General features: G+C 37.6%; 1 protein-coding gene across 1 annotated transcript in view; it reads left to right on the top strand.

The window, feature by feature from the left end:
- Positions 1-22,067, top strand: part of Ythdf2 (YTH N6-methyladenosine RNA binding protein F2) — a 37,870-nt gene extending 15,803 nt beyond the window's left edge. Inside the window, exon 5 of the mRNA XM_076860924.2 lies at positions 18,544-22,067. Coding sequence (XP_076717039.1) covers positions 18,544-18,567 — 24 coding nt within the window. The 3' untranslated portion in view covers positions 18,568-22,067. The remainder of the gene's footprint in view (positions 1-18,543) is intronic.
- Positions 22,068-23,090: the final 1,023 nt, after the last annotated feature.

Raw genomic sequence — 23,090 nt, 5'->3', positions numbered from 1 at the left:
CCTCATCATCTTTGTTTTTTGATGGATAAAATGGTCTTCTCTGCACCTCTTTAAATAAAGACTACAAGACAATAGATGATGTTGAATTTGAATCTTGTAGAACCATGCCCTTTGTATCCATCTTTCCACAAGTGTTTGTATTAATTGCTAGGATAGAAGAGATAAACAAGGCATCCTCTTTGCCTTAGGAGCAGGCAAATATTAAGACCAATGAAATGGATAAAATATGACATAAGAGCTGTAATAGGAGAATGAACAGATTTTCTTTATGGAGGAGAGTGATAAATTTGGGGGGAAGTTAAGATTTACAGAGGAGGTCATGCAGAATAAGTAGTAATAAGAGTAAAAAACACTCAGGTAGTAGCACAGTGCTGGGCACATTGTGCACACAAAAATTATTTTGGGACTAGGGGTGTAGTTCTGGTAGAGTACATGGCACAAGGCACTTGATTTAATCCCTGCCACTAAGTAAACCAGAACCAGAAATTTAGGGTTTTTTTAATCTAATACTATCATTCTCTGATTTCTGATGAAGGAGAATCAGAAGTTATTTATTTAATATCTCATAGCTAGCTAGACGTAAGTTTTCAGTGATGTTTTAGAATTGGATGGTTGCAAGCTAGCTGTTTAGCTTTCAAGAATCTTAGGAGAGCTGGGGATGTGGCTCAAGTGGTAGCGCGCTCATGCATGCGGCCTGGGTTTGATCCTCAGCACCACATACAAACAAAGATGTTGTGTCTGCCGAAAACTAAAAAAAATAAATATTAAAAAAAATTCTCTCTCTCTCTCTCTCTTTAAAAAAAAAAACAAAAAACTTAGGAGCTGGTTCAAAGTATAGTCATAAGTAAATAAGTTATAATTAAGTACATTGTATTGAAAGGAATTTAAATACATTTCTGTATGTTAAATTACAATATAAGTTTGTAATATTCAGTTTTACAGTTAAATTACATAAAATTAAGTATCATTGCATTAGAAAGGAAAAAATATTCACCAAGGTGGGGGGTGATCCCAGTAAAGGCAGGCTTAGGCAGGAGAAGGGCAAGTTGGAGACCAGTTTGGGTAGCTTTGCAAGACTGTCTCAAATAAAATGAAAAGGACTGGGAATATTGGGATGTAACTCAGTTGTAAAGTGCTTACCTATGAGGCCTTGAGTTCAATCCCCAGTACTGCACGTCCCCTCCACCCCCAAAAAAAGGTGGAGTGCAGGATGGAGAAAATATTAATGCAGATTATTTAAGTCTGTAATTATTACATTTTTTCTGAACAGAAATTTGCTAGGCAAGTGCTTTACTACTGAGCTAGAGTTATATCCATGGTCTTCTTGCTCCCCCTCAATTTTGAGATAGGGTCTTGCTAAATTGCTGAGGCTGGCTTTGAATTTGTGATCTTCCCACCTCAGTCTTCTGGGACTATAGGGGTGTGTGTGCCATGATACCTGAGAAGGCCTGTCTTCTTTAAAAAAAAAAAAAAAAAGTAATGGTCAGGTGTAAGTGTATCTATAATCACAGTGGCTTTGGAGGCTGAGACAGGAGGATTGAGAGTTTAAAGTCAGACACAGCAGCAGATTAGCGAGGCCCTAAGCAAATTAGACCCTGTCTCTAAAGTATTAAAAAAAAAAAAGGGGGGTGGTGGTGGCTGGGGTTGTGGCTCAGTGGTAGAAATCTCGCCTAGCCCATGTAGGTGCTGGGTTTAATCCTCAGCACCACATAATAGTAAATAAAATAAAAAGATATTTTGTCAAACTATAACTAAGAAAAATATATTTTAAAAAAATGGCTGGGGATGTGGCTCTGTGTTTAAGTGTCCCATATTTAATCCCTGGTACTGAAAATATATATATGATAATAGTAATTTGAGGAACTACTCTTATAGCATTTGGGAAATCATTTTCCATTTTAATAGAAGGTACTCATAAGATTGAAATAAGAGCCGAGTGTGGTGGTGCACACGGTGTAATCCCAGCAGCTGGGGAGGCTGAAGCAGGAGGATTGTGAGTTCAAAGCCAGCCTTAGCAAGAGCGAGGTGCTAAGCAACTCAGTGAGACCCTGTCTCTAAATAAAATGCAAAATAGGGCTGGGGATATGTGTAGTTCAGTGGTTCAGTGCTTCTGAGTTCAATCTCTGGTACCAAAAGAAAGGCGGGGGGTGGCTTGGAATGTTGCTCAGTGGTAGAGTACCTCTGGGTTCCATCAGTACCCAAAAAAGAAAAAAAAATAGTCTTATAAATAGCTTATAGATAGTCTTATAAATACTTGTGACATGTTTGGAATGATAAGTTTAATATGATGTAGAATGATAAGTGTTAAAATTTAAAATGGGAGAGGTTGCTTAGGCCCAGTATATGAAAGGTTTGGATTTTTTTCATATGCTTTTGTTTTAATTGGGTTGTAAAGGAGGTAGTTAATTAGGGAGTGACAGTTTGGAAGCTGGGAAGATTGAAATACTTCTTGTACATTGACTTTGGCATCCTGCTAGGCACTTTCATTGTTTTTGTTTAATCCTCCACCCCTTGGAGGCAGTATCACTTACATAAGTAAAGATAAGGAAGTTGAAATTCAAGTTAGCAGCTTGTTGAAACTTACATTAAATACATAAAATGAAGAGAGGTAAATAGGTGGTTCAGAGTAATAAGACACATTAATAATGTTCTGGGAGGAAAAAAGGCAAAAACCTGAAGCAAGATAATGGGAATGAGAAGTTAGATTTGAAGAATGTGATTAGACATATTTCCTGACTAGTTTTTAGTTTTTTTTTTTTTTTTTAAGAGAATATGGGAGAAGCAGCAGTTTAGGGTTAGGATTTGGAAATATTGTGGCACCCCCCGCCCCCCTCCGTAGGGGTTGAACCCAGGGCCTTGCACATGCTAGACAAATGCTTTATTATTGACCTACATTCCAGCTTTGTTTGTTTACTTATTTTTATTACTGGTATCTGGGATTGAACCATTTCATTTTTTATTTTCGGACAGGGTCTTACTAAGTTGCTGAGGCTGGCCTCAAACTTGGGAATTCTTTTCTTAGCTACCTGTTGCTGGGATTATTGGCTGTGCCACCATTCCCAGCCTTTGTATTGGCTTCTTGAAAGAAGTATTGGTTGCCTGTGGGACAGGAACAGTAACAATATATATGTTACTGTATTACAGATGGGGATCTGGAGCTTGGAAGAGAGAGATCTGCTGATGGGAATTTGGGAGTTTTTGGCTGTGTAGGAAAAGGCATAGAACATTTTATTCCATGATGATTCAAGAATATTGATAATGGGGGCTGGGGATGTGGCTCAAGCGGTAGCGCGCTCGCCTGGCATGTGTGCGGCCCGGGTTCAATCCTCAGCACCACATACAAACAAAGATCTTGTGTCTGCCAAAAAACTAAAAAATAAATATTAATAAATAATAATAAATTAATAATGAATATTAAATTCTCTCTCTCTCTAAAAATAAAAAGAAAAAAATTGATAATGAAAATGATGAGTAACAATGCTGAATAGTTCATGTAGAATACTAGCTGGAATACTATGCATTTTATGTAAGTTTTCATCCTTGTGTTCTTGTGAAATAGGTACAACTTTCTCAATTTTATAGATTAACACTAAAGCATGGAAAAGAGTGAATAATTTTTTATAAAGTCGCACAAATTCAGCAAGCAGAGCTGTTAGGACTGGGATGTGGCTCAGTGGTAGAATGCTTGCCTGGCATTTTGGAGGCTCTAGGTTTGAACTTCAGCACTAAAGGAAAAGAAAAAAAAAGAAGAAAGAAAGCAGAGTTGGTGTTTTAAATATATAGAATGGTTCCAGAGTCACCATGAGGCGATAGAGAGAATCCCCAGAAATAAAATTCAAAGGATAGGTTAAAGAGGAAACAAATGAAAGAAATGAGAGGGAGTAGTCTGAACTTAAGAAAGAACATGGAGGTATATATACTCAGCGTATTCAGAAGACTGCACAGAGGTTACAGATGCCAAAGTAAGATTGTTTTGCTGTTAGGGATGTGAAGGTTTGATCTCTACACTTCATTCAGTAGCATTTGTTGTTTGTGTATCCTTCCAACTCTTCCCTATGTGCTGGATCTTTCCACCTATCTGTTTGAAGCTTTAATGAGAGAAGACTACTTTTTGTTTCACTAGTATGGACAATTTGCATAATTTGGTCTATGTAACAGTGTTTCAGGTACAACTGGTATATATTCCTTTGCTTTGTTTTCCAATGCTGGGGATCAAACCCAGGACCTTTAGAATGCTAGGCAAGTGTTCTACCACTGAATTATAAGCTTGAAAAGGCTAAAGATTGATCCAAAAAGAACTGCTATTTTTCTAAACTTAACATTTGTAGGGCAAGCTAATTGGCAATGCAAGAATAATTTAGCCTATACTCAGAATACATTGAACTAAGAACCACTTAGATATGAGACATTCTACTTTTGTCAAAAGTAACTTTATTCCTCTTAGCAGTTTTTGTTTTGCTTTTTTTTTGGTGGGGGGGGTACTGTGTTGTTTTTCTTGTACTGGGTTTTGAACTCACTGAGCTATATATATCCCAGTCCTTTTTAAAATTTTGAGACAGGGTCTCATTAAGTTGCTTGAACTTGAGGTCCTTTTACTTCTGCCTCCCCAATTGAGATTATACCATGCCTGGCCTATTTTCATATCAGTTTTAAAACTTTCTAGTCTTGGATTAGTAATGGATTTCTCCCACCCCAACAGTACTTACAAGGACGAATTTTACATGCACAGCTTGATTCTTGAATCATCTCCTTCATGAAGCATAGTTTAAAAAACACTAGATGACATTAAGTTTGGGGTGGGAGGAATGGTGCCTGGAAGTTGATCTGAGGGGAGTTTGTTTTGATATCAAGTGAGGATTCTGCAAGTTCAGCATCTCTTCAAGGTATGTTGTGATGTTTAGTTGGGGCAAGGCTGTGTTAGGGGTTACTGCTAGAAGAGAAGAAGAGAAAGGCTTCAGCAGTTTGAATAATGCTGTAGTGTAAGGGACAGTGAGATAAATTTACTTTCTTGTAGCTCTTGAAAAATTTCACGTATAGAAGAAAAAGTTCTGTTCCTGAATTAGGGCAAACAAAGGTGATCTCTTTTCTGCTTTTGTAAATTCACTATTGAATTCTGTAAGTTTGTAAATGAGCAAGGAGAAAGGTTGAGTGTGGCACCTCAGATAATCCTTTCTGGCTTTCTCCTTTGAAGTAGGTAGCGGTTTAAATTTGTATACCGCCACCACCTACTGGACACAATTCCAGTGCAAGCAAAACTAGTTCAAATAGCACTCTAATGTTTTTCATTCTTGTTAAATAAATAGTTGCTAGTTGAACTGATTCAAGTAGAGTTAGTTATAGAAGATAGCAAGGAATCATGACATACCAAATGAAACCATGTATATTAAAGTGCTAATTTATAATATGAGACCGAGAGCAGAAGAGAATAGCAAGACCAGTTAGGGCTACAATCATTAGGAATTTTTTATGGAAGACTTAATTGAATTGGGTCTGGAAGAATGGGTGGGGAAAGAGTGGAAAGATGAAGGAAAATACAGGCAGTTGCTCATCTTTCCAACTCATTTGCACTTACACTTACAGGCTTGTTGTATCCAAGGATTCTGCTTCAGTAATTTTAATCAACTCTGAATCAGAGATATATGGGAGCTGGGCCCACCATCACACACCTGCAATTCTGGTTACTTGGAAGGCTGAAGCAGGAGGATTACAAGTTCAAAGCTAGCTTTGGCAACTTAGCAAGACCCTATCTCAAAAAAAAAAAAACAAAAACAAAACCAAAAAAAACACCAAAACAAAACACCCTAGGGATGGAGTTTACCTTTGTTTCAGTCCCTAGTAATGGAGATGATGTGAAGGAAATCTTCTGTACTGAATATGTACTAGATTTTTTTTTTTTTTTTTTTGTCATTTTCTTAAACAATAAGTATTATGGAGGTGGGTTTGGGTAATGGTAGTGCTTGCCTAGCATGTGCCAGGCCTTGTGGTCAGGGGCACCATATGTGAGTTTTTTTATTGTTGGAGGGGATTTAACCCAGAGGTGCTTAACTACTGAGCCACATCCCCAGAACCATTTTATTATTTTTTGGTACCAGGGGTTGAATGTGGGGGCACTCGACCCCCTGAGCCTTATCTCTAGCCCTTTTTATTTTTAACTTGAGACAGGGTCTCCCTAAATTGCTTAGGACTTTATTAAATTGCCAAGACCGGCTTTGAACTAGCCCCATTTTTATTTTTAAATTTGAGATAGGAACTTGCTAATTTGCTAAAGTTTTCCTTGAACTCCTCATGCCTCAGCCTTCCTAGTCGCTGGGATTACTAGGCATGCACCATAATACTTGACCATATGAGAGGTTGTTTACAAATACTGCACCATTTTCTATAAAGGACTTGAGCATCCTTGGATTTTGTTACATGTGGAGAGTTCTGCAACCAATCCTCCATTGATACTGGTGCCAGCTGTATTTAAGATAATTATTGGTGCTTCTTGAAGAGATAGTAGTGGGCCATCTGCAAATGCAGATTTTAGCCCTGTTATTCAGGAAAAATATGCTAATGCAACATTTTGACCCTATGTGAATTTTTTTGGTAAGGTTTGGATAGCACATAGAACTTTTGTTTTGGAGTGCTGGGGATGCCCTATCAATGAGCTACATCCAGAGCCCTTTTAATTCTTAAGTTTGTGACAGGTTTTCACTGTTATTGAGGCAGATCTTCAATAACTTATAATCCTGTCAGCCTCCAGAGTAGCTGAGATTTTGGATATGCACCACTGCACTTGGCCCCTTAGAACTTTTATTATATAAAGATTATATTAATTATAAATTTTATTTGTCATTATAAAATATTGCCAATTATAAAAAGTAAAAAATTAAAAGGCACAACACTTCTGATCAGCCACTCATTGTTTTGGTATTTTTTTAAAATCTCATCTTTACCTAAACAGTTGATTATGATTTAGTCTTTTTAATATATAATACTTTATGTAGTATTTACCCTTATTTAGATATTTGTTGGGTATCAATATAAAGGCCCTTTTCATATATCTTCATTTTCTTGTAATTATCCTGTAAAACAGGTCAAATTATAGTTCAGTAGAATGTTTGCCTGCTCTGGAGTATGTGTTCAATCGCAATATCATCCAAGAAAAGAAAAAAAAATTGTCTAATTAGGAAACTGAGATTAAAAAAAGAATAACTTCCTCATGATTCTTTCCTAGCAAGTAGGATTGAAATTTTTTGCTCCAAAGCTGTTTGCTCTTTTGTCATGCTCCTTTACATTTACCACTTAAAATAGCTAATGGACCCAGGCATGGTGGCCATATTTGCCTGTAATCCCAGCTACTTGGGAGGCTAAAGCTGGAGGATGGCGAGTTTGATGCCAATCTGAGCAATTTAGTGAGACCCTGACTCTAAATAAATAATAAAGGACTGGTGATATAGCCTGGAGGTAGTGTCTCTTGGGTTCAGTCCCTAGTATCTCAAAGGATAGGGTTAAAAAAAGAAAACAAACAAAACAGTGGTTCTTATCTTCTGTACCTGAAGCCAGTCTGATCTTTGTGGTCATATGAGAACATAATTAATTGAAACTTGAACCTTTATTAAAGCACTTTAATCTCCCATCACAAGAATCCAAATGGAGCAAATTGGATCTACTGTTTATAACTTCCATGACCATTTGCAGAAACTTGTAAAGGTTGTGGTTAATTACAGGCGTCAAGAATTCACATGGTCTGGATAATGTACATTGAGAGGCTATAAAATCGAATTGGAAAGTTTATTCAATTTTGTACACAAGCTGCAAGGTTACTTCCCTTTAATGGCATAGCTAGCATTGACGTCCAGACAAGTTCTTGGGTAATTCAAAATGATATATGGCAAAAGTTAGTTAGTTTGGGGTCAGTGGACCTCAGAAAGGGGTGAGGAAGGGAGCAGGATGGACCTGGAGGAGAGCTTTGGAGTACTAATTTCAAAAAATATTAGAGATTTAAGATAACTTTTGAGCTATATGTAAAGTTTGAAAAAAATATATTGGGGCTGGGGATGTGGCTCAAGCGATAGCACCCTTGCCTGGCATGCGTGCGGCCTGGGTTCGATCCTCAGCACCACATGCAAACAAAGATGTTGTGTCTGCCGAAAACTAAAAAATAAATATGAAAAAAATTTTCTCTCAAAAAAAAGATATTGTGTCCACCTAAAACTAAAAAATAAATATTTTTTAAAAAAGAAAAAAATATATTGATACCAGGCTGGGGGTATAACTCACTAGTAGAGCACTTCCCTAGTGTGTCCGAGGTCTTCATTCCATTCCTGACATGGAAAGAAAACAAAACAGGCCTTACATTAAGAGTTAATAAATTACTATTTTACATTTTACCTAGTAAGCATCCTACATATTTCTTATAGGATTAGCAATTATTATTAAAGCTGGTCACCTACAGTCCTTGCTCCTCAGAAGGCTGAGGCAGGAGGATCTTTTTTTTTTTCCCTAAGGTATTGGGGATTGAACTCGTTTGGTTCTCTACCACAGAGCTATATCCTTGACCCTTTTTATTTTTATTTATTTATTTATTTATTTAATTTTCGGCGGACACAACATCTTTGTTTGTATGTGGTGCTGAGGATCGAACCCGGGCCGCACGCATGCCAGGCGAGCGCACTACCGATTGAGCCACATCCCCAGCCCCTTTATTTATTATTTTGAAGCAGTGTCTCACTAAGTTGTTCAGGCTGGTCTAGAACTTTCAGACTTCCTGCCCTAACCTCCTGAGTAGCTGGGATTACAGGTATGTGCTAGAATATTCAGCTAAACATGTTAATTATTTTTAGAGTTGTCAGATGATTTTAAACTAGAAGATTTAACAGTCACTAGCCATTCTGAAATTGCTCAAACTGTTACGTTAACAGCTGATTTTTAAGCTGGGCATGGTGGTGCACACCTGTAATCCCAAGAATTTTGGAGGCTGAGGCAAGAAGAATCTTAAATTTAAGGCAAGCTTCAGCCATTTAGTGAGGCCTAAAGCAAGTTAGCCCCCCTGGGTTCAATTCCCAGTACTTTTAAAAAGAAAAAAGGGTGGGGAAAAGGCTTTTAGCTGGGCCTGGTGGGCCTTGTAATCCCAGTGGTTTGAGAGGCTAAGGCTAGAGGATTGTGAGTTCAAAGCCAGCCTCAGCGCAATCGAGGTACTCAGTGAGACCCTCTCTCTAAGTAAAATCCAACTCAGTGAGACCCTCTCTCTAAGTAAAATACAAAATAGGGCTGGGAATGTGTATGGCTCAGTGGTTGAGTGCCCCTGAGTTCAATCTCCCGTACTTAAAAAAAAAAAAAAAAAGGTCAGGGGGCTTTAAAAAGGTGGTCAATTTTGGAATGTGGGGAGAGGACCCTTTAAGTATATTATGTATGATAGGTCCTTTTAAAAAAAAGATTATAGCCTGGGCATTGTGGTACACATGTAATACCAGTGATTTGGACAATGAAACAGGAGGATTATAAAGTTCGAGGCCAGCCTGGCAATTTAGACATTATCTCCAAAGGGGGAGGGGTACTAGGGATGTATCTCAGTGATTAAGTGCCCTTGGGTTCAATCCTCAGTACCACCCCCTGCCCAAAAAAAAAAATTGTGGAGTGGGTAGGATTGGATTGTTAGGAGGGTTAAATGTAGATGTATTTGCACATAGGTCTTTTTATGAAGGATTTGGGCATACACATGCCCCTCTACATCTTTGTTTGGATTAATCATTTTTTTTTAAAGTTATAGATGGATGCAATATCTTTATTTTGATGTGGTGCTGAGGATCGAACTCAGTGCTTCACATGTGGTAGGCGAGCACTTTACCTCTGAGCCACAGCCCCAACCCACTCATCAGTTTCTTTAATAACTTTTACATGATATTAATAGTGCTACTGGGAATATTAGGACTGGAGAGTGCACAGAGAAAGTATGTGGCAGAGTTCACGATGTTCAGCTGAGAAGTAATTAATGAAATTATTGTGGATGGTGAGATTGAAAAAATTCAGAAGTGGAGTTGAAGTGAAAAACATTTTCATGTATATGTAAAGTATATTCTAATGATTGCTTCATTCTTTGTAAATTTACCTATTAACTACAGAGTATCCTTGGGCTGGGGGTGGGTTGGGGTTTGACATACTATTAAAAACAGTTGTCTAATACAGTCATAGTACAAGTCAAAGTCAGTATTTCCAAACTGTTTTGAGAAATTATTTTGTTGTGAAATTAGTTTCAGTTCAAATGCAGCTCTTAGTGGAGAGCCTAGCAAACAATTTCATTTGGTTTGGAAATAAGTGTTTTCAAATCTTAGTTTTTAGTTATACTAAAACAAAACAAAACAAAATCCTAACTTGTCCTTTATTCTCATTTTAGAAATTACTTGCCAGGTTTATTCAGGTACTGAATATTTTCAGCCTTTATTTCCCTTTCAGTGAAACGTATATTGGATTTGAGCTATGAATGAACAATCTTGGAAAAGAATTAGATGGTAGGGAACATTATTAATTAATGTGTATACATCATCCTGTTGCTTCTGCTTCAGTTTCAAGAACTTAAGTCCAACTGAACGTCTGGTCTGCACCTAGAAAAACTGAGGAGGGGATGAAAGAATAGACCTTGTAACCAAAAAAGTATTTTTAAAAAGGAATAGGGAGCTGGGTGCAGTGACATGTGCTTGTAATCCCAGTGATTTGGAGGCTGAGGCAGGAGGGTTGCAATTTCAAGGCCAGCCTCAACAATGTAGTGAGACCCTAAGGAACTTAGACCCAGCCATAAAATAAAAAGGACTGGGGATGTGCCTCAGTTGCTAAGCGTCCCTGGGTTCAATCCCTAGTACCAATAGATAGATAGGCAGGTAAATAGGATTAGAGCTGTAATTCCTTGGCAGAGCACTTTTCCCACTACCTCACATGTGGGAAATCCTGGGTTCAATCCCCAGTACTCCCCAAAAGAAAATGAAATAAATTAATATGCTTCAGTTTTACTGTCCATTTAAAAGTGGAAGGAAGAGGTGGGGGTATAATTTACTGGTAGAGTGCTTGCCTAGCATGCTCAATCCCCTGGGATCCAGCACTGCAAAGGAAAAAAGTGGAGGAAGAGGGATTGTAGGAAAAATAAGAAAGGATATTAGACTAAATAGAGGAAAACCAAATATATAAACTTAATACATTGACATTAAAACCTTTCAAGTTTCAGTCAGGCACTGGTGAATTCCTGTAATTCTAGCTATTCTGGAGACTGCAGGAGGATTGTAAATTTGAGGCCACCCTGAGCAACTTAGCAAGACCCTGTCTCTCCGAAAAAAGAGCTTGTGATGGAACTCAATGATAGAGTGCCCCCTGGGTTCAGTCCCTAGTACTTTGGTGGAGGTGGCGGGGGCAGCTTTCAGATTTCTAAGAGGTTCTTGTGTTCCTCCCTTATCTGTGACTTTGCTTTCTGCAGTTTCATTTACCTGTGCTCTTTTTTTTTTGTTTTTTAGTTTATTTTTTAATTTGTCTAATTAGTTATCAATTGTGTTCTTAAAGCATTAAAAGGAAAATTCTAGAGAGAACACATTCACATAGCTTCTGTTATATTGAATTATTATGATTATTTTTAGTTATTTTCATGCCTATTACTGTGCCTAATTTAGAAATTAAACTTTCTCATAGGTTTGTATGTGTAGGGAAAAATTCATTATATACAGGGCTCAGTACTATCATTTCAGGGGTCTACTGAAGGGCTTGGAAGGTATGCACTTAGAATGAAGGGCATCAGCTTTTTATATGTGTAAATTTGAAGTAACATTACCACTTTGTGGTTTTTACGATATTTTCCCTAGAGACCAGGTTTGTTTTTCTTGGGGTAGGAAGGCAGGGGAATGCTGAAGATTGAACCTAAGGCCTTGTGCATGCTAAGCAAGCACCATTGAACCATATCCCCAACCCTATGATCAGGCTTAAAATAAGAAGGGGCTGAGGTGGAGTGAGTAGTTTGAGGAATAGGCATTACTTGTTATGTAAGCCATAGGCACAGAGGTTGAGAGTTAGAAATGTATTTTCCTTGTTTAAACGCCCGTCCCTCTTACGGATACTGGGGATTGAACCTAGGGCCACACATTAAGCTAGGCAAGCGCTCTACAATGTCTTTAAATTTATCTTTATTTAAAGATTGGGGCGGGCATGGTGGCACATGCCTGTAATCCCAGCAATACAGGAAGCTGAGGCAGGAGAATTTAAAGTTTGAGGCTTAGGAGAGTTGGAGAGGCACTATCTCAAAAAAAAAAAAAAAAAGCATAAAACGAAACTGTCTGGGGATATAGTTCAGTGGTAAAGCACCCCTAGATTCAGTCTTCAGTAATCCCCTCAAAAATTGGGTAGAGAAATTCATCAAAGGATACATAATTACAGATAGACTGGAGGAATAAGTTTAACACAGCTCTTCTGCATAGTGACTATGATGATGATACATTGTATGATATTTTTTATTTTGTGTATGATATGTTCTCTCCATGAAAAGGACAACTAGGCCCCTTGCCTAGCATGAGTGAGGCACTGGATTCCATCCCTGGCACCATATAAAAATAAGCAAATAAAATAAAGGTATTGTGCTCATCTACAACTAGAAAAAATTAGGGGAAAAAAAAACTGGACAACCATATGAAGTTGCTTACGGCCTCCCTAAGTTGCAGGGGCTGGCTTTGAACTGGTGATCCTCCTGTCTCAGCCTCCTAAATTGCTGGGATTACAGGCGTGCACACTCGTGACTGGCTTCTTAGCACTTTTTCCAGTTGTGGTGGTGTGTTTGTGCATGTTTTTTTCTTTTGAGCTGGTCTTGCTTGGAGCTCATGGTCTAAAGCAACCCTTCTGCCTCTGCTTCTTGAGTAGCTGGAACTACTAGCATTCACTATGGCATATGGCTTCCAGTTTTATTGAGGGTTTTTTTTTTTTTTTTTTTTGGTACCAGAAATTGAACTTGGGAGTACTCAACCACTGAGCCACATCCCCAGCCCTATTTTCTATTTTTATTTAGAGACAGGGTCTCACTGAGTTGTTTAGTGCCTCAGTGTTGCTGAACCTGGCCTTGAATCTTCCTGTCTCAGCCTACTGAGCCACTGGGATCACAGACGTGCGCCACCACTCCCGGCTTTTTTTTTTTTTTTTTTTTTAATAACATTTTTAGGAATAGGTGGACATAATAACTTTATTTTTATGTGGTGCTGAGGATTGAACCCAGTGCCTCATGTATGTTGGGCAAGGTCTCTACCTCTGAGCCACAATCCCAGCCTGTTTTTTTTTTTTTTTTTGTAATATACATTTTAGTTTAGAATCATTTTATTTCATGTCTCTTCAGTCTTTTAACCTTCAGTGACTTCAAGAAACATTGTCCTTAGATCAGTTAAGAAGTGCAAAATGTCTGTTTATGTCATTATTGTTAATGTTAACTTTGATCACTTGTGTATCATCCATAGAACTCTCCACTGTAGTTTTTACTACTTTTTCCTTTAATAGATGGGAAAATATTTTGAGACTGTATAAATACTTGTATCTCCTTAAAGTTTCACCCTTTTGTTTTAGCATTTATTGATAATTCTTGACTGATTCAGATAATACTGTGATAAGTGTTTACTTACATTATAGAGTTAGCCAGTGGAAGGCCCCTTGAATAGGATCCTATTGATTCTTGCTGTTTTCAGTTTGCTTTTTTTTAATATATTTTTTTTTAGTTGTAGATGAACACAATGTTTATATTTTATTTATTTTTATGTGGTGCCTTGCGCGTGCTAGTCAAATATTGTACAGCTGAGTTACAACCCCAGCCCCTCAATCTGCTTTTCTTAAAAATAAAAACAATATTTAAAAGAATCTTGGGGCTGGGGATGTGGCTCAAGCGGTAGCGCGCTCACCTGGCATGCGTGCGGCCCGGGTTCGATCCTCAGCACCACATACAAAGATGTTATGTCCGCCGAAAACTAAATAATAAATATTTAAAAAAATAATAAAATAAACAAATCTTATTCTTAATATCTTGTGAAAAGTTTACAGTTATTTTACTGATTCTAAATTCATTTACTTTTCAAGATGATTTGATGTGAATGCTTAACTATCCTTACATTCTTCAAGGAGATGAATATTAATTACTTTGCTTTTTATATTTTTGCAGTACTGGGGATTGAACCTAAGGGACTAGCACTGAGCTACATTCCCAGCCCCTTTTATTTTTTACTTTGAAATGGTCTTTCTAAGTTGCCTAGAGTGATCTCAAATTTGTGATCCTCTTTCCTCAGCCTCCAGAGTAGTTTGGAATTATAGACATGTGCCAATAAGCCTGTCTTGAGACTAAGTATTTTAAATGCTGTTATTAAAAGCATACTGGTGAACTTAATGTATTTCTTAGGACTTGGTAAGACAGTATTATAAAGTTTTAGGTTTTCTAATTTAGCATTAAAATTTGGGGCAAATTTAATCTGATTTTTGAGATTGAATTAAGAAGGCACAATTTCGGGACTGGGGTTGTGGCTCAGTGGTAGAGTGCTTGCCTTGCATGTGTGAGGCACTAAGTTCAAACCTCAGCACCACATTAAAAAAAAATAAAGGTACCAAAAAGAATAAAGAAGAAAGATCCAATAAAAAATAAAAAAGGCACAATTTCAAGGTGTGTATGTGGGGGGGGGCAGTGCTGAGAATTGAACTCGGCCTTACATGCTATAGGTAAGTGCTCTGCCACTGAGTTACTGCTCTGAATTTTGTTTTTCATTATCCTGGGGATCAAACCCAGGGCCTCAGGCGTGCCAGGCAAATGTTTTACCACTGAGCCACACCCCTAGCACAAGGCACAATTTTATTTAACAGTTAAATCTTCTGCTAAACTTAAAAGTAGTTAGTGAGGTTTTCTTGTAGACCAGGTTTTTGCTTTCTAGGAGGCTTTTTTGTGGTGCCAAGGTTTGAATTTATGACTTTATACATGGTAGGCAAGTGGTACCACTGAACTAAACCCTTGGCCCCTTCCTGGGAGCTTTTGATGTAGTTGTGACTACTCCCATGAAACATGGCAGTGCAATTTCAGTTTCAGTTGGGGGTGCAGGTTTAGGAGGATGTTGAAAGCTGCAGTGTTTAAAGAAGTCTCAAAAGAAGGGAAAAGAGAGATTGAAACTTTACCTTGAAGAACATAAGGAGAGAAGCAAGACAGTCTTTGCTTAAAGAAAATAAAAGCAGTAAGAATTGAGGAATTGTCAGGGGTTTCATGCCTGCAATCTCAGCTACTCTGGAAGCTGAGGCAGGAGAATCACAAATTCAAGGCTAGGGTACTTTCCTATCATGTTCAAGACCTTGGGGTCAGTCTGCAGTATCACCACATTTTTTTAAAAAATATTTATTTTTTAGTTGTAGTTGGACACAATAGCTTTATTTTATTTTTTGTGGTTCTGAGGATTGAACCCAGGATGTCACACATGCTAGGTGAGCGCTCTACTGCTGAGCCATAACCATTATGGTCATTATCACCACATTTTTTAAAAAGCAATAGGAATGAGCTGGATGTGATGGCACATGCCAGTAAACCCAGGAGGCTGAGGCAGGAGGATTGCAAGTTCAAAGCCAGCCTCAGCAATTTAGTAAGGCCCTAAGCTAAACTTAGTGAGACCCTGTCTCAAAAAATAAAAAGGGCTGGGGATGTGGCTCAGTGGTTAAGAGTACCCAGGGTTCAATTCCCAGTCCCCCAAAATAAAATATAATGATGTGACTTAATGAAGAAACATACTTGAAGCCTAAGGTGTATATATGTTGGCAGTAATAGAAGAGGCTAGGTAAGTGGTAGGTCTTTGTAGTTTATGAAAGATAAAACTAGGTGGATGAATTTGATTGTTTTAAGTAAAGTGCTGTTGAAAGTTTGACCAACTCCAAAGATTGTTTTATAACAGATTTTCCTATTATAAATAATATATCCTTTATTGAAACTTGGGGGGAATATATGGGAAGGAAAGGGGGAAAAAATGAATACTCCTGCCCAGGAACATCAAAACTTTTCAATTCTTTTAGGTTGGACTGAATTACTTTTCTTTTTTAGAGAGAGGGGGGAGAGAGAAAGAATTTTAATATTTATTTTTTAGTATTTGGCAGACACAACATCTTTGTTTGTATGTGGTGCTGAGGATCGAACCTGGGCCTCATGCATGCCAGGCGAGCACACTACCGCTTGAGCCACATCCCCAGCCCCTGAATTAATTTTCTTATTTGAATGATAATTGATCCCCACAGACTGGAGTATATGAGTGAATTATTAATATTTTCAAAGCAATTTCTTTTAAAAATAATATCCCTGATCGTGGTTTCTCTGAAATCTGGATATGTGAAGTGTGGGACATCACAAAAACATAACTTATTTTTCTAAATAAGCAATTTGCTTTTTTTCCCCCCTTTAAACATTCATAGAATAAGAGTAGTAGTCAGTTCATTACAGACTCATTCTTTGTTAATTTTTGTGTAAATATTTGTAATAACAATGTAGAAAGATCATGGGTTTGGTAGCCTTGTAGTCCTGGTTATGATTTTGGTTCCTTTTTGTCCTTGGGCAAGTAATTTCTTTGAGTTTTAGATTTTCTTGTCTCTGAAATAAAAAATAAGCAGGGTGTGGTGGCACAGGCCTGTTATCCCAAGGGTTTGGAAGAGTGAGACAGGAAGATTACAAGATTGAAATCAGCCCCGTCAATTTTAGCAAGACTCTTCCTCTCTCAAAAAATGAAAAGTGGGCTGCAGTTGTGGCTCAGTGGTAGAGCTCTTGCCTAGCATATGTGAAGCACTGGGTTTGATTCTCAGCACCACTAAAGGTATTGCGTCCATCTACAACCGTGCCCTCCCCCCCCCAAAAAAAAAAAAAAGGAAAAAGTGTTAGGTTTGTTGGCCTACACACCACCTGGCAACTCAGGAGACTAAGGATGGAGGATTGCAAATTCAAGGCCAGCCTTAATGACTTAGCGAGGCCCTAAGCAATTTAGTGAGATCCTGCCTCAAAATAAAACGTAAAAAACAGCTGGAGTTGTGGTTTAGTGGTTGAATACCCCTGGGTTAAATTCCTAGTACCAAAACAACAAAAAAGGAAAATACTGGTGATATAGCTCAGTGGTAAGGTACTCCTGGGTTTATTCCCTAGCATTGTTCCCGCACACGCTAAAAATAAACAGGAAAAATAACAGTCCAAGTAGGGTCATTATGAAGATTTCTGTAATATATATGTACAGTGCCTAGATCTTGGAAACTTAAGTGATAGTATGATTTCTACCAAAAAAGAATAGCAACTGACAGTCAAATCATAGTTACCTGTGGGTAAATGGGAGCAAATGTATAAATTAAGGTCTGTGAACTCCTATTTTCCACTTGTGGGCTTTTTTTCCCCATTCATTTTTGTTGTTGCTATTGTTGTTGTTGTAGATGGACACAATACCTTTATTTTTAACCCAGTGCCTCACACATGCTAGGCAAGTGCTCTACCACTGAACTACAATCTCAGCCCCATTCATTTTTTAAAAAGTGTATTGTGATGTAATGTGTACAATAGATGGCTTTTAGATTAAATTTATGAAGGACTCATAAAGACTGAGTAATAAAATAAGCCTTTAGTGTTTTTTTTTCCAAGGAAAACACAAATATAATAGTTTTTTAAAAATCCATCCCTAAGTGAATTTATTTAAGCTCTCCCTGGGGGAATGAGGGTGGTTTTCTTGTCCTATCCTGGAGTTAGGTCTTTCTATAGTCTGTTCATCAATGTTTCACAACCCTGTGAGATATTTATCTTTACATTATAGAAAAGAAATTTGTAGTCCATGAATATGTTCAGGTCCCTGGGATTAGTGTAGAATTTCCATGTAGGTTGATCTGACTCTAGTATGCATAGAATTTTGTGTGTCCTTTTTGTGCTTCCCTTTTCAGGCCACTGATGTATGTTTGAAGTTACTTCCATTAGGATGAAGTTACATTAGAATGAAGTTAGGCTAATATTAGCCTAAAATAAGTATAATAATAAAGTGAATCTGTTTAGTCATAAAATAGGACTTTAACGGGCTGGGGTTTTGGCTCAGTGGTAGAGCGCTCCCCTGGCGCGTGCGAGGCCCTGGGTTCTATCCTCAGCACCACATAAAAATAAATAAGTAAAATAAAGGTATCGTATTCAACAACAACAAAAGAATTTTTTTAAAAATGGACTTTAAAGTCAAAGAAAAGTAATTTTTATTAATTGGGATGCTTGGGTGTTGGTAGCTGTTTAAAATTGAAGAAATGTAAGTCAGTTTGCTGGATGTGGTAACACATGCCCTGTAATCCCAGCATCTCTGGAGGGTGAGGCAGGAGGATCACAAATTCAAGGACAGCCTAGGCAACTTAGGGAGACCCTGTCTCAAAAAGGGTTGGGGATGTGGCTCAGTGGTTTAAGTGCCCTGGGGTCAATTCTTTGTACAGAAAAGAAACAAAAGCCAGTTTATTTGTGGAAATATTTAGCATAAATAACTTAAACTTTAAAGTATATTCAGATAAGTTTTAACTAATCATTTCATTCTTTTCTTATCTTCATAGGAACGTCAAGGTCGTGGAAAATAGAAAGCAGTTCTGAACAGACTGCAGCAACGGTTGCATCTGCATATCCTAAGAGGAAAATTGACCTTCAAGAGAATTAGGACTTTTTTCTTAATTTCATTGACTTCAGAGACGATTGCAGACTTGCAGTTTAAGTATTGGAATTTCACAAAAGACATAGGACTTAACTGGAAAATGAAAAAAAAAAAAAAAAGAAAAAAAAGAAAAAAGTAAACAAAAAATTCCTCTAGGTAGTTTAGGTGAAAAATGTCCCTTTTATTTTGGCTTCGGTTGTGATTTCAGAGCATAATGCTTTGGTTTTTTTTGTCTTTTACTATGTTTTTCGGATTTTTAAGTCTGTAAGTGCATACAGTTTTCTCTAATTTTTAAACCCTTTCCTCCTCCCATTTTGACATTTGCACTTGGAGAACACTTGAGTTGCAAAGGTTGGGTGTCCACCCCAGAAAGTGGGAATTTGATTTTTCCCTTCCGAACTGGAAGAACATTTTTTATGAAGAATTTTTGTCTAGGAGAAATTTAACAGTGTTACCCAAGGTTGTGTCTTTAAGGGTGGTTCATTTTCTCTGACCCTTTGTTACTCAAAGTAAAGTACTAGGAGTCCTAAGAAATGTTCTGTTCTTGTACATTATACTGATTAAGTCAGGATTAATTTGATTTCAAAGCTAAGAACAGTGGTAAAAACTCGTTTTCAGAAATGCATTTTGGAAGAGAAAAATATTGTAAAACGTGTAGTGAATGTTTCTTCAGTTTCTTGTTCAGCCAATGAGGAAAGGGCATTGCCTTTCTTTTTACCATTAATCACTTCTCAATAAACGTGAGATCCTGTTGAGCATCACTTTTAGTACCATTTAGTATTATTTGAATCTGCTATATGTTGTGAAAGATTTAGAGTATAAGGAGTTCTAAGAGGCAAGATAGCAACTAATTTAGAAAGTTTGTGTTGAGAGGAAATAGTTCAGGTTTGCTTTGTACCTAGGGCTGTATAACCATGACCCCTGCAAAGCAAGGTGGGTCAATATTCATAATGCTTTATTTCTGGATACTTTCCAGAGAAGATAGAGCCACTGGTAAATCATTCATTCAACAGATACCTGTGTTTATTAGGTGCCAGGCACTACTAACTCCACAAAACTCTGGCCAGTGATGGTAGGGGAGGTGGTAGCACCCAATATCCAAGGATATAAGTGTTTAATCTAAAGTATGGGTTATTGCTTGGTGGTGCATGCCTGTAATTGCAGTAACTTGGGATTCTGAGGAGGAGAGTCACAAGTTCAAGTTTGAGTCGGTCTTAGTGACTTATGGAGACATTTCTTGAAAGGGCTAGGGATGTAGCTGAGTGGTAAAGTGCCCCTGAGTTCAATCCCCAATACTTAAATAAATGAATGAATAAATAGGACTGGGGATATAACTCAGTGGTAGAGCATCTCTGGGGGCAAAACAAAACCAAAGTATGTTTTATTTAGACAGTATTCCACCTGGATTTGTGTCCTAAAAAAATGAAATTCCAGTGAACCCAAGTCTTTGGAGTGACTTATAACCATACAACACTTAATTCATTCTTGTTTTTTCACCTAGATTTGAAGGGCTTCTGTGCCTTAAAGATTTTTTAGCTCTTAGTATGTCCCAATTCAGGGGTTGGGCATGTGGCTCAAGAGGAGAGCACTTGCTGGCATATCTGAACCCTGGGTTTGATCCCCAACACACACACACACAAGTTTAATTTTGGAGAGGTAGTTTGTTTAAAAACATCTGTACTAAGAGAACTCTGAAAATGGGTCTTAATACTTGTTGACACTTTTGCCCTTAAGTGACTCACTTATCCTCTTCTACATAGCCCAGGCTGCTAAGTCAAGGGTGCAAATGAAGTAAGTCAATGCTGATTTTTAATTAACATTGTAGTTAACACTTAGCAGGCAACAACTTTTTATATCAGAGACACAGTATAATATTCTGCATATTCCTGTCAAGCTTTTTGAAGTAACATTTCTCCCCGACCCAAAATTACGGAAATCCTTGTGGTTTTTCATTAGTTTGAATTTGCCAGATTTCCCAGTAAGAAATGGGCTGGGTGTGTGCTGCATGCTTATAATCCCAGTGACTGGGGAGGAGGCTGAGGCAGGGGGATCACAGATTTGATGTCCGTGTCAGCAACTCAGCAAGGCACTATCTTGAAATAAAGGGCTGAGGGTGTAGCTTAGTGGTAAGCCCCTGACCAAGTCCCTGGGTGTGTTGAATCCTCAGAATGGGGTGGCAGAGGGGACAGCAACACTCACTATTTCTACTTTTAGCCTTAACTTGTGGAACTTCTTCAGGGTTCCCTTGGGCTTGTTTAGTATTTTGCTTTCAAGCAGGAAAATAATCCAGAGAAAAGCAAATTTAAAAGCAATTTTACTTAGATTTTCCTATGTTGAATTCAAGTTGGATATATATATTCAAGACTTTTTTCTTTTTCTTTTTTTTTTTGTAATTTGATATGTTAAAAAGTTCAGTAGTTGCTTCCCAGTCTTTATTTTCATATTACATATAGAAAATACTCATATGGCTTTGGGAATAGACAAAAAGGAACTATACCTCCTAACAAAATCACTCATTTCACCCTCCTGAGTGTGAGGGATTCAGGATCGTGGACTTCTGTATTAAAAAGAACCCAAAAGCCACATTGGCTTTTTCTTTTCTATTTTTGTAGTGTAAGAAAATTAGACTGTTGACTCTTGGGAGGTTGATTCCAAAGTTGGTTTAGTGAAGACTCCAAAATGCAGTTGAACTAGTTGTTTACTGAAGACTTGCCACTGGGAATTTTTAACTTTTGACTATTCTCAAGGCTTTGTTCAGAATTTGCTGCTGTTTGTGAATTTTGTAACATTGAAGATAGCTGTTAAAGATGAGGGGAAATTGAATCTTATACCATCAGTGTCAAAAATTAAAAGATTTTTAAGACTTCTAATATGAACAAAATACATAAATTTTATATGTACTCAATTTTAACTATATTTGATTGGCTCTGTCTTCTCCCAATATATTCCATTAAAAAAAAAAAAAACTTTGAAATAGATTTTTGGGAAAAACATGGAAAGTTCTCATGGGAAAAATAATATGGGAAGTTCTTCACTAAGCTTCCCAAGTGTCAACATCCTTATAACCATAGTAAAATCATCAAAACCAGTACTACTAAATGATCTACAGATCTTACTTGAGTTGTGCCAGTTGTCACACTAACCTCCACCCCACTTTCCTGGTTCTGCATCCAGTCCAATCTAGGATTCCACATTTAGTTGTCTTTAGTCTCCTATAGCCCATGACAATTCTTTAGTCTTCATCTTTCATGACTAGATACTTGGAGAATACTAGCCAGTTATCTTATAAAATGCCCTCCAAACTATATTAGATTGAGGTGGTTATTTTACAAAAGTACTGTGCCCTTTTCGGTGAAATTATATCAGATTACATGTTGATATGAATTATTACTGATAACTGCAATCACTTCATTAAAGTGATGTCTGCCAGATTTCTCTGCTGTAAAGTTATTAATTTTCCCTTTGTAATTAATAAGTAAGTTGGGATATACTTTGAAACTCAATTCTTTGACCAACTAATTCTGGCATCTGTGAATTGCTACTGCCTGCAACAAATATTACTGTAGTGTTTGCCTAATTCAATAGTTCTATTCCTTTTGCATTTATCAATTAGAATTCTGTAAGGAGGATGTCACTCATCAATTTTTTCAGTGATATCACTATGGATTTATGTCAGTGCTATCATTTGTTGCTCAGATTATCCCAGCTTTAACCATGAGAGCATTTTCAGTTGACCCATGGCTTCTTTTCTTCCTTGCTAGGGATCCAAATGCAGGGCTTTGGGCATTACATTTTTTGAAACTCTTTTAGTACTACAGGATGTTTCAGGCTAGTTTTGCATTTCCCCTGCGTAACCCCATTTTCCCAAGCAACTCTGGTTCCTTTTATTTGAGAATATTTAAAATCCATCCATTGCTTTTTTTTTTTTTTAATCTTCAAATTGCAGTGTCTTGTTAAGGTGGAATTTTGGGTGGTGGTTTGCAGTGCTGGGAGCTGAACCCAGGGCCCCGTGCATGTTAAGCAAGTACTCTTCCACGGAATGTCATCATCCCCTGCCCTGATTCCTTTTGAGACAGGGTCTCACCAAGTACCCCAGAATGCCTTAAAATTTTATGATCCTTTTGCCTCATTTTCCCCAGTAGCTGGGATTACTAGAATTATAGGCTTGTGCCACTGTGACCTATAAGTTTTTAAAGTGTGTAAATGGAGGATTGGCTTAATAAAAATACTTAATCATTTTATCCCTTAAATAGCACTATATATGAAAATATCTGGAGTTAAGTCTTTTACTTGGCCTAATACTTAACCTACAACGGGGCTCAGTGCACATGGGTTAGTTTGCATCCTGCTCTGACTTCCACCTTTATCCTGAGGTCCCAAACGTTGGAAGTCCTCTCATTAGAGGTGTAGGGCTTTTCCTGTCAGAAAGCAGTCTTTCTGCATTGGGAAGCA

Source organism: Callospermophilus lateralis, chromosome 7, assembly GCF_048772815.1.
Source record: "Callospermophilus lateralis isolate mCalLat2 chromosome 7, mCalLat2.hap1, whole genome shotgun sequence".
NCBI lineage: Eukaryota > Metazoa > Chordata > Mammalia > Rodentia > Sciuridae > Callospermophilus > Callospermophilus lateralis.
The sequence above is the reverse complement of the archived record's forward strand: the minus strand, read 5'-3'. Positions and strand labels throughout refer to the sequence as shown.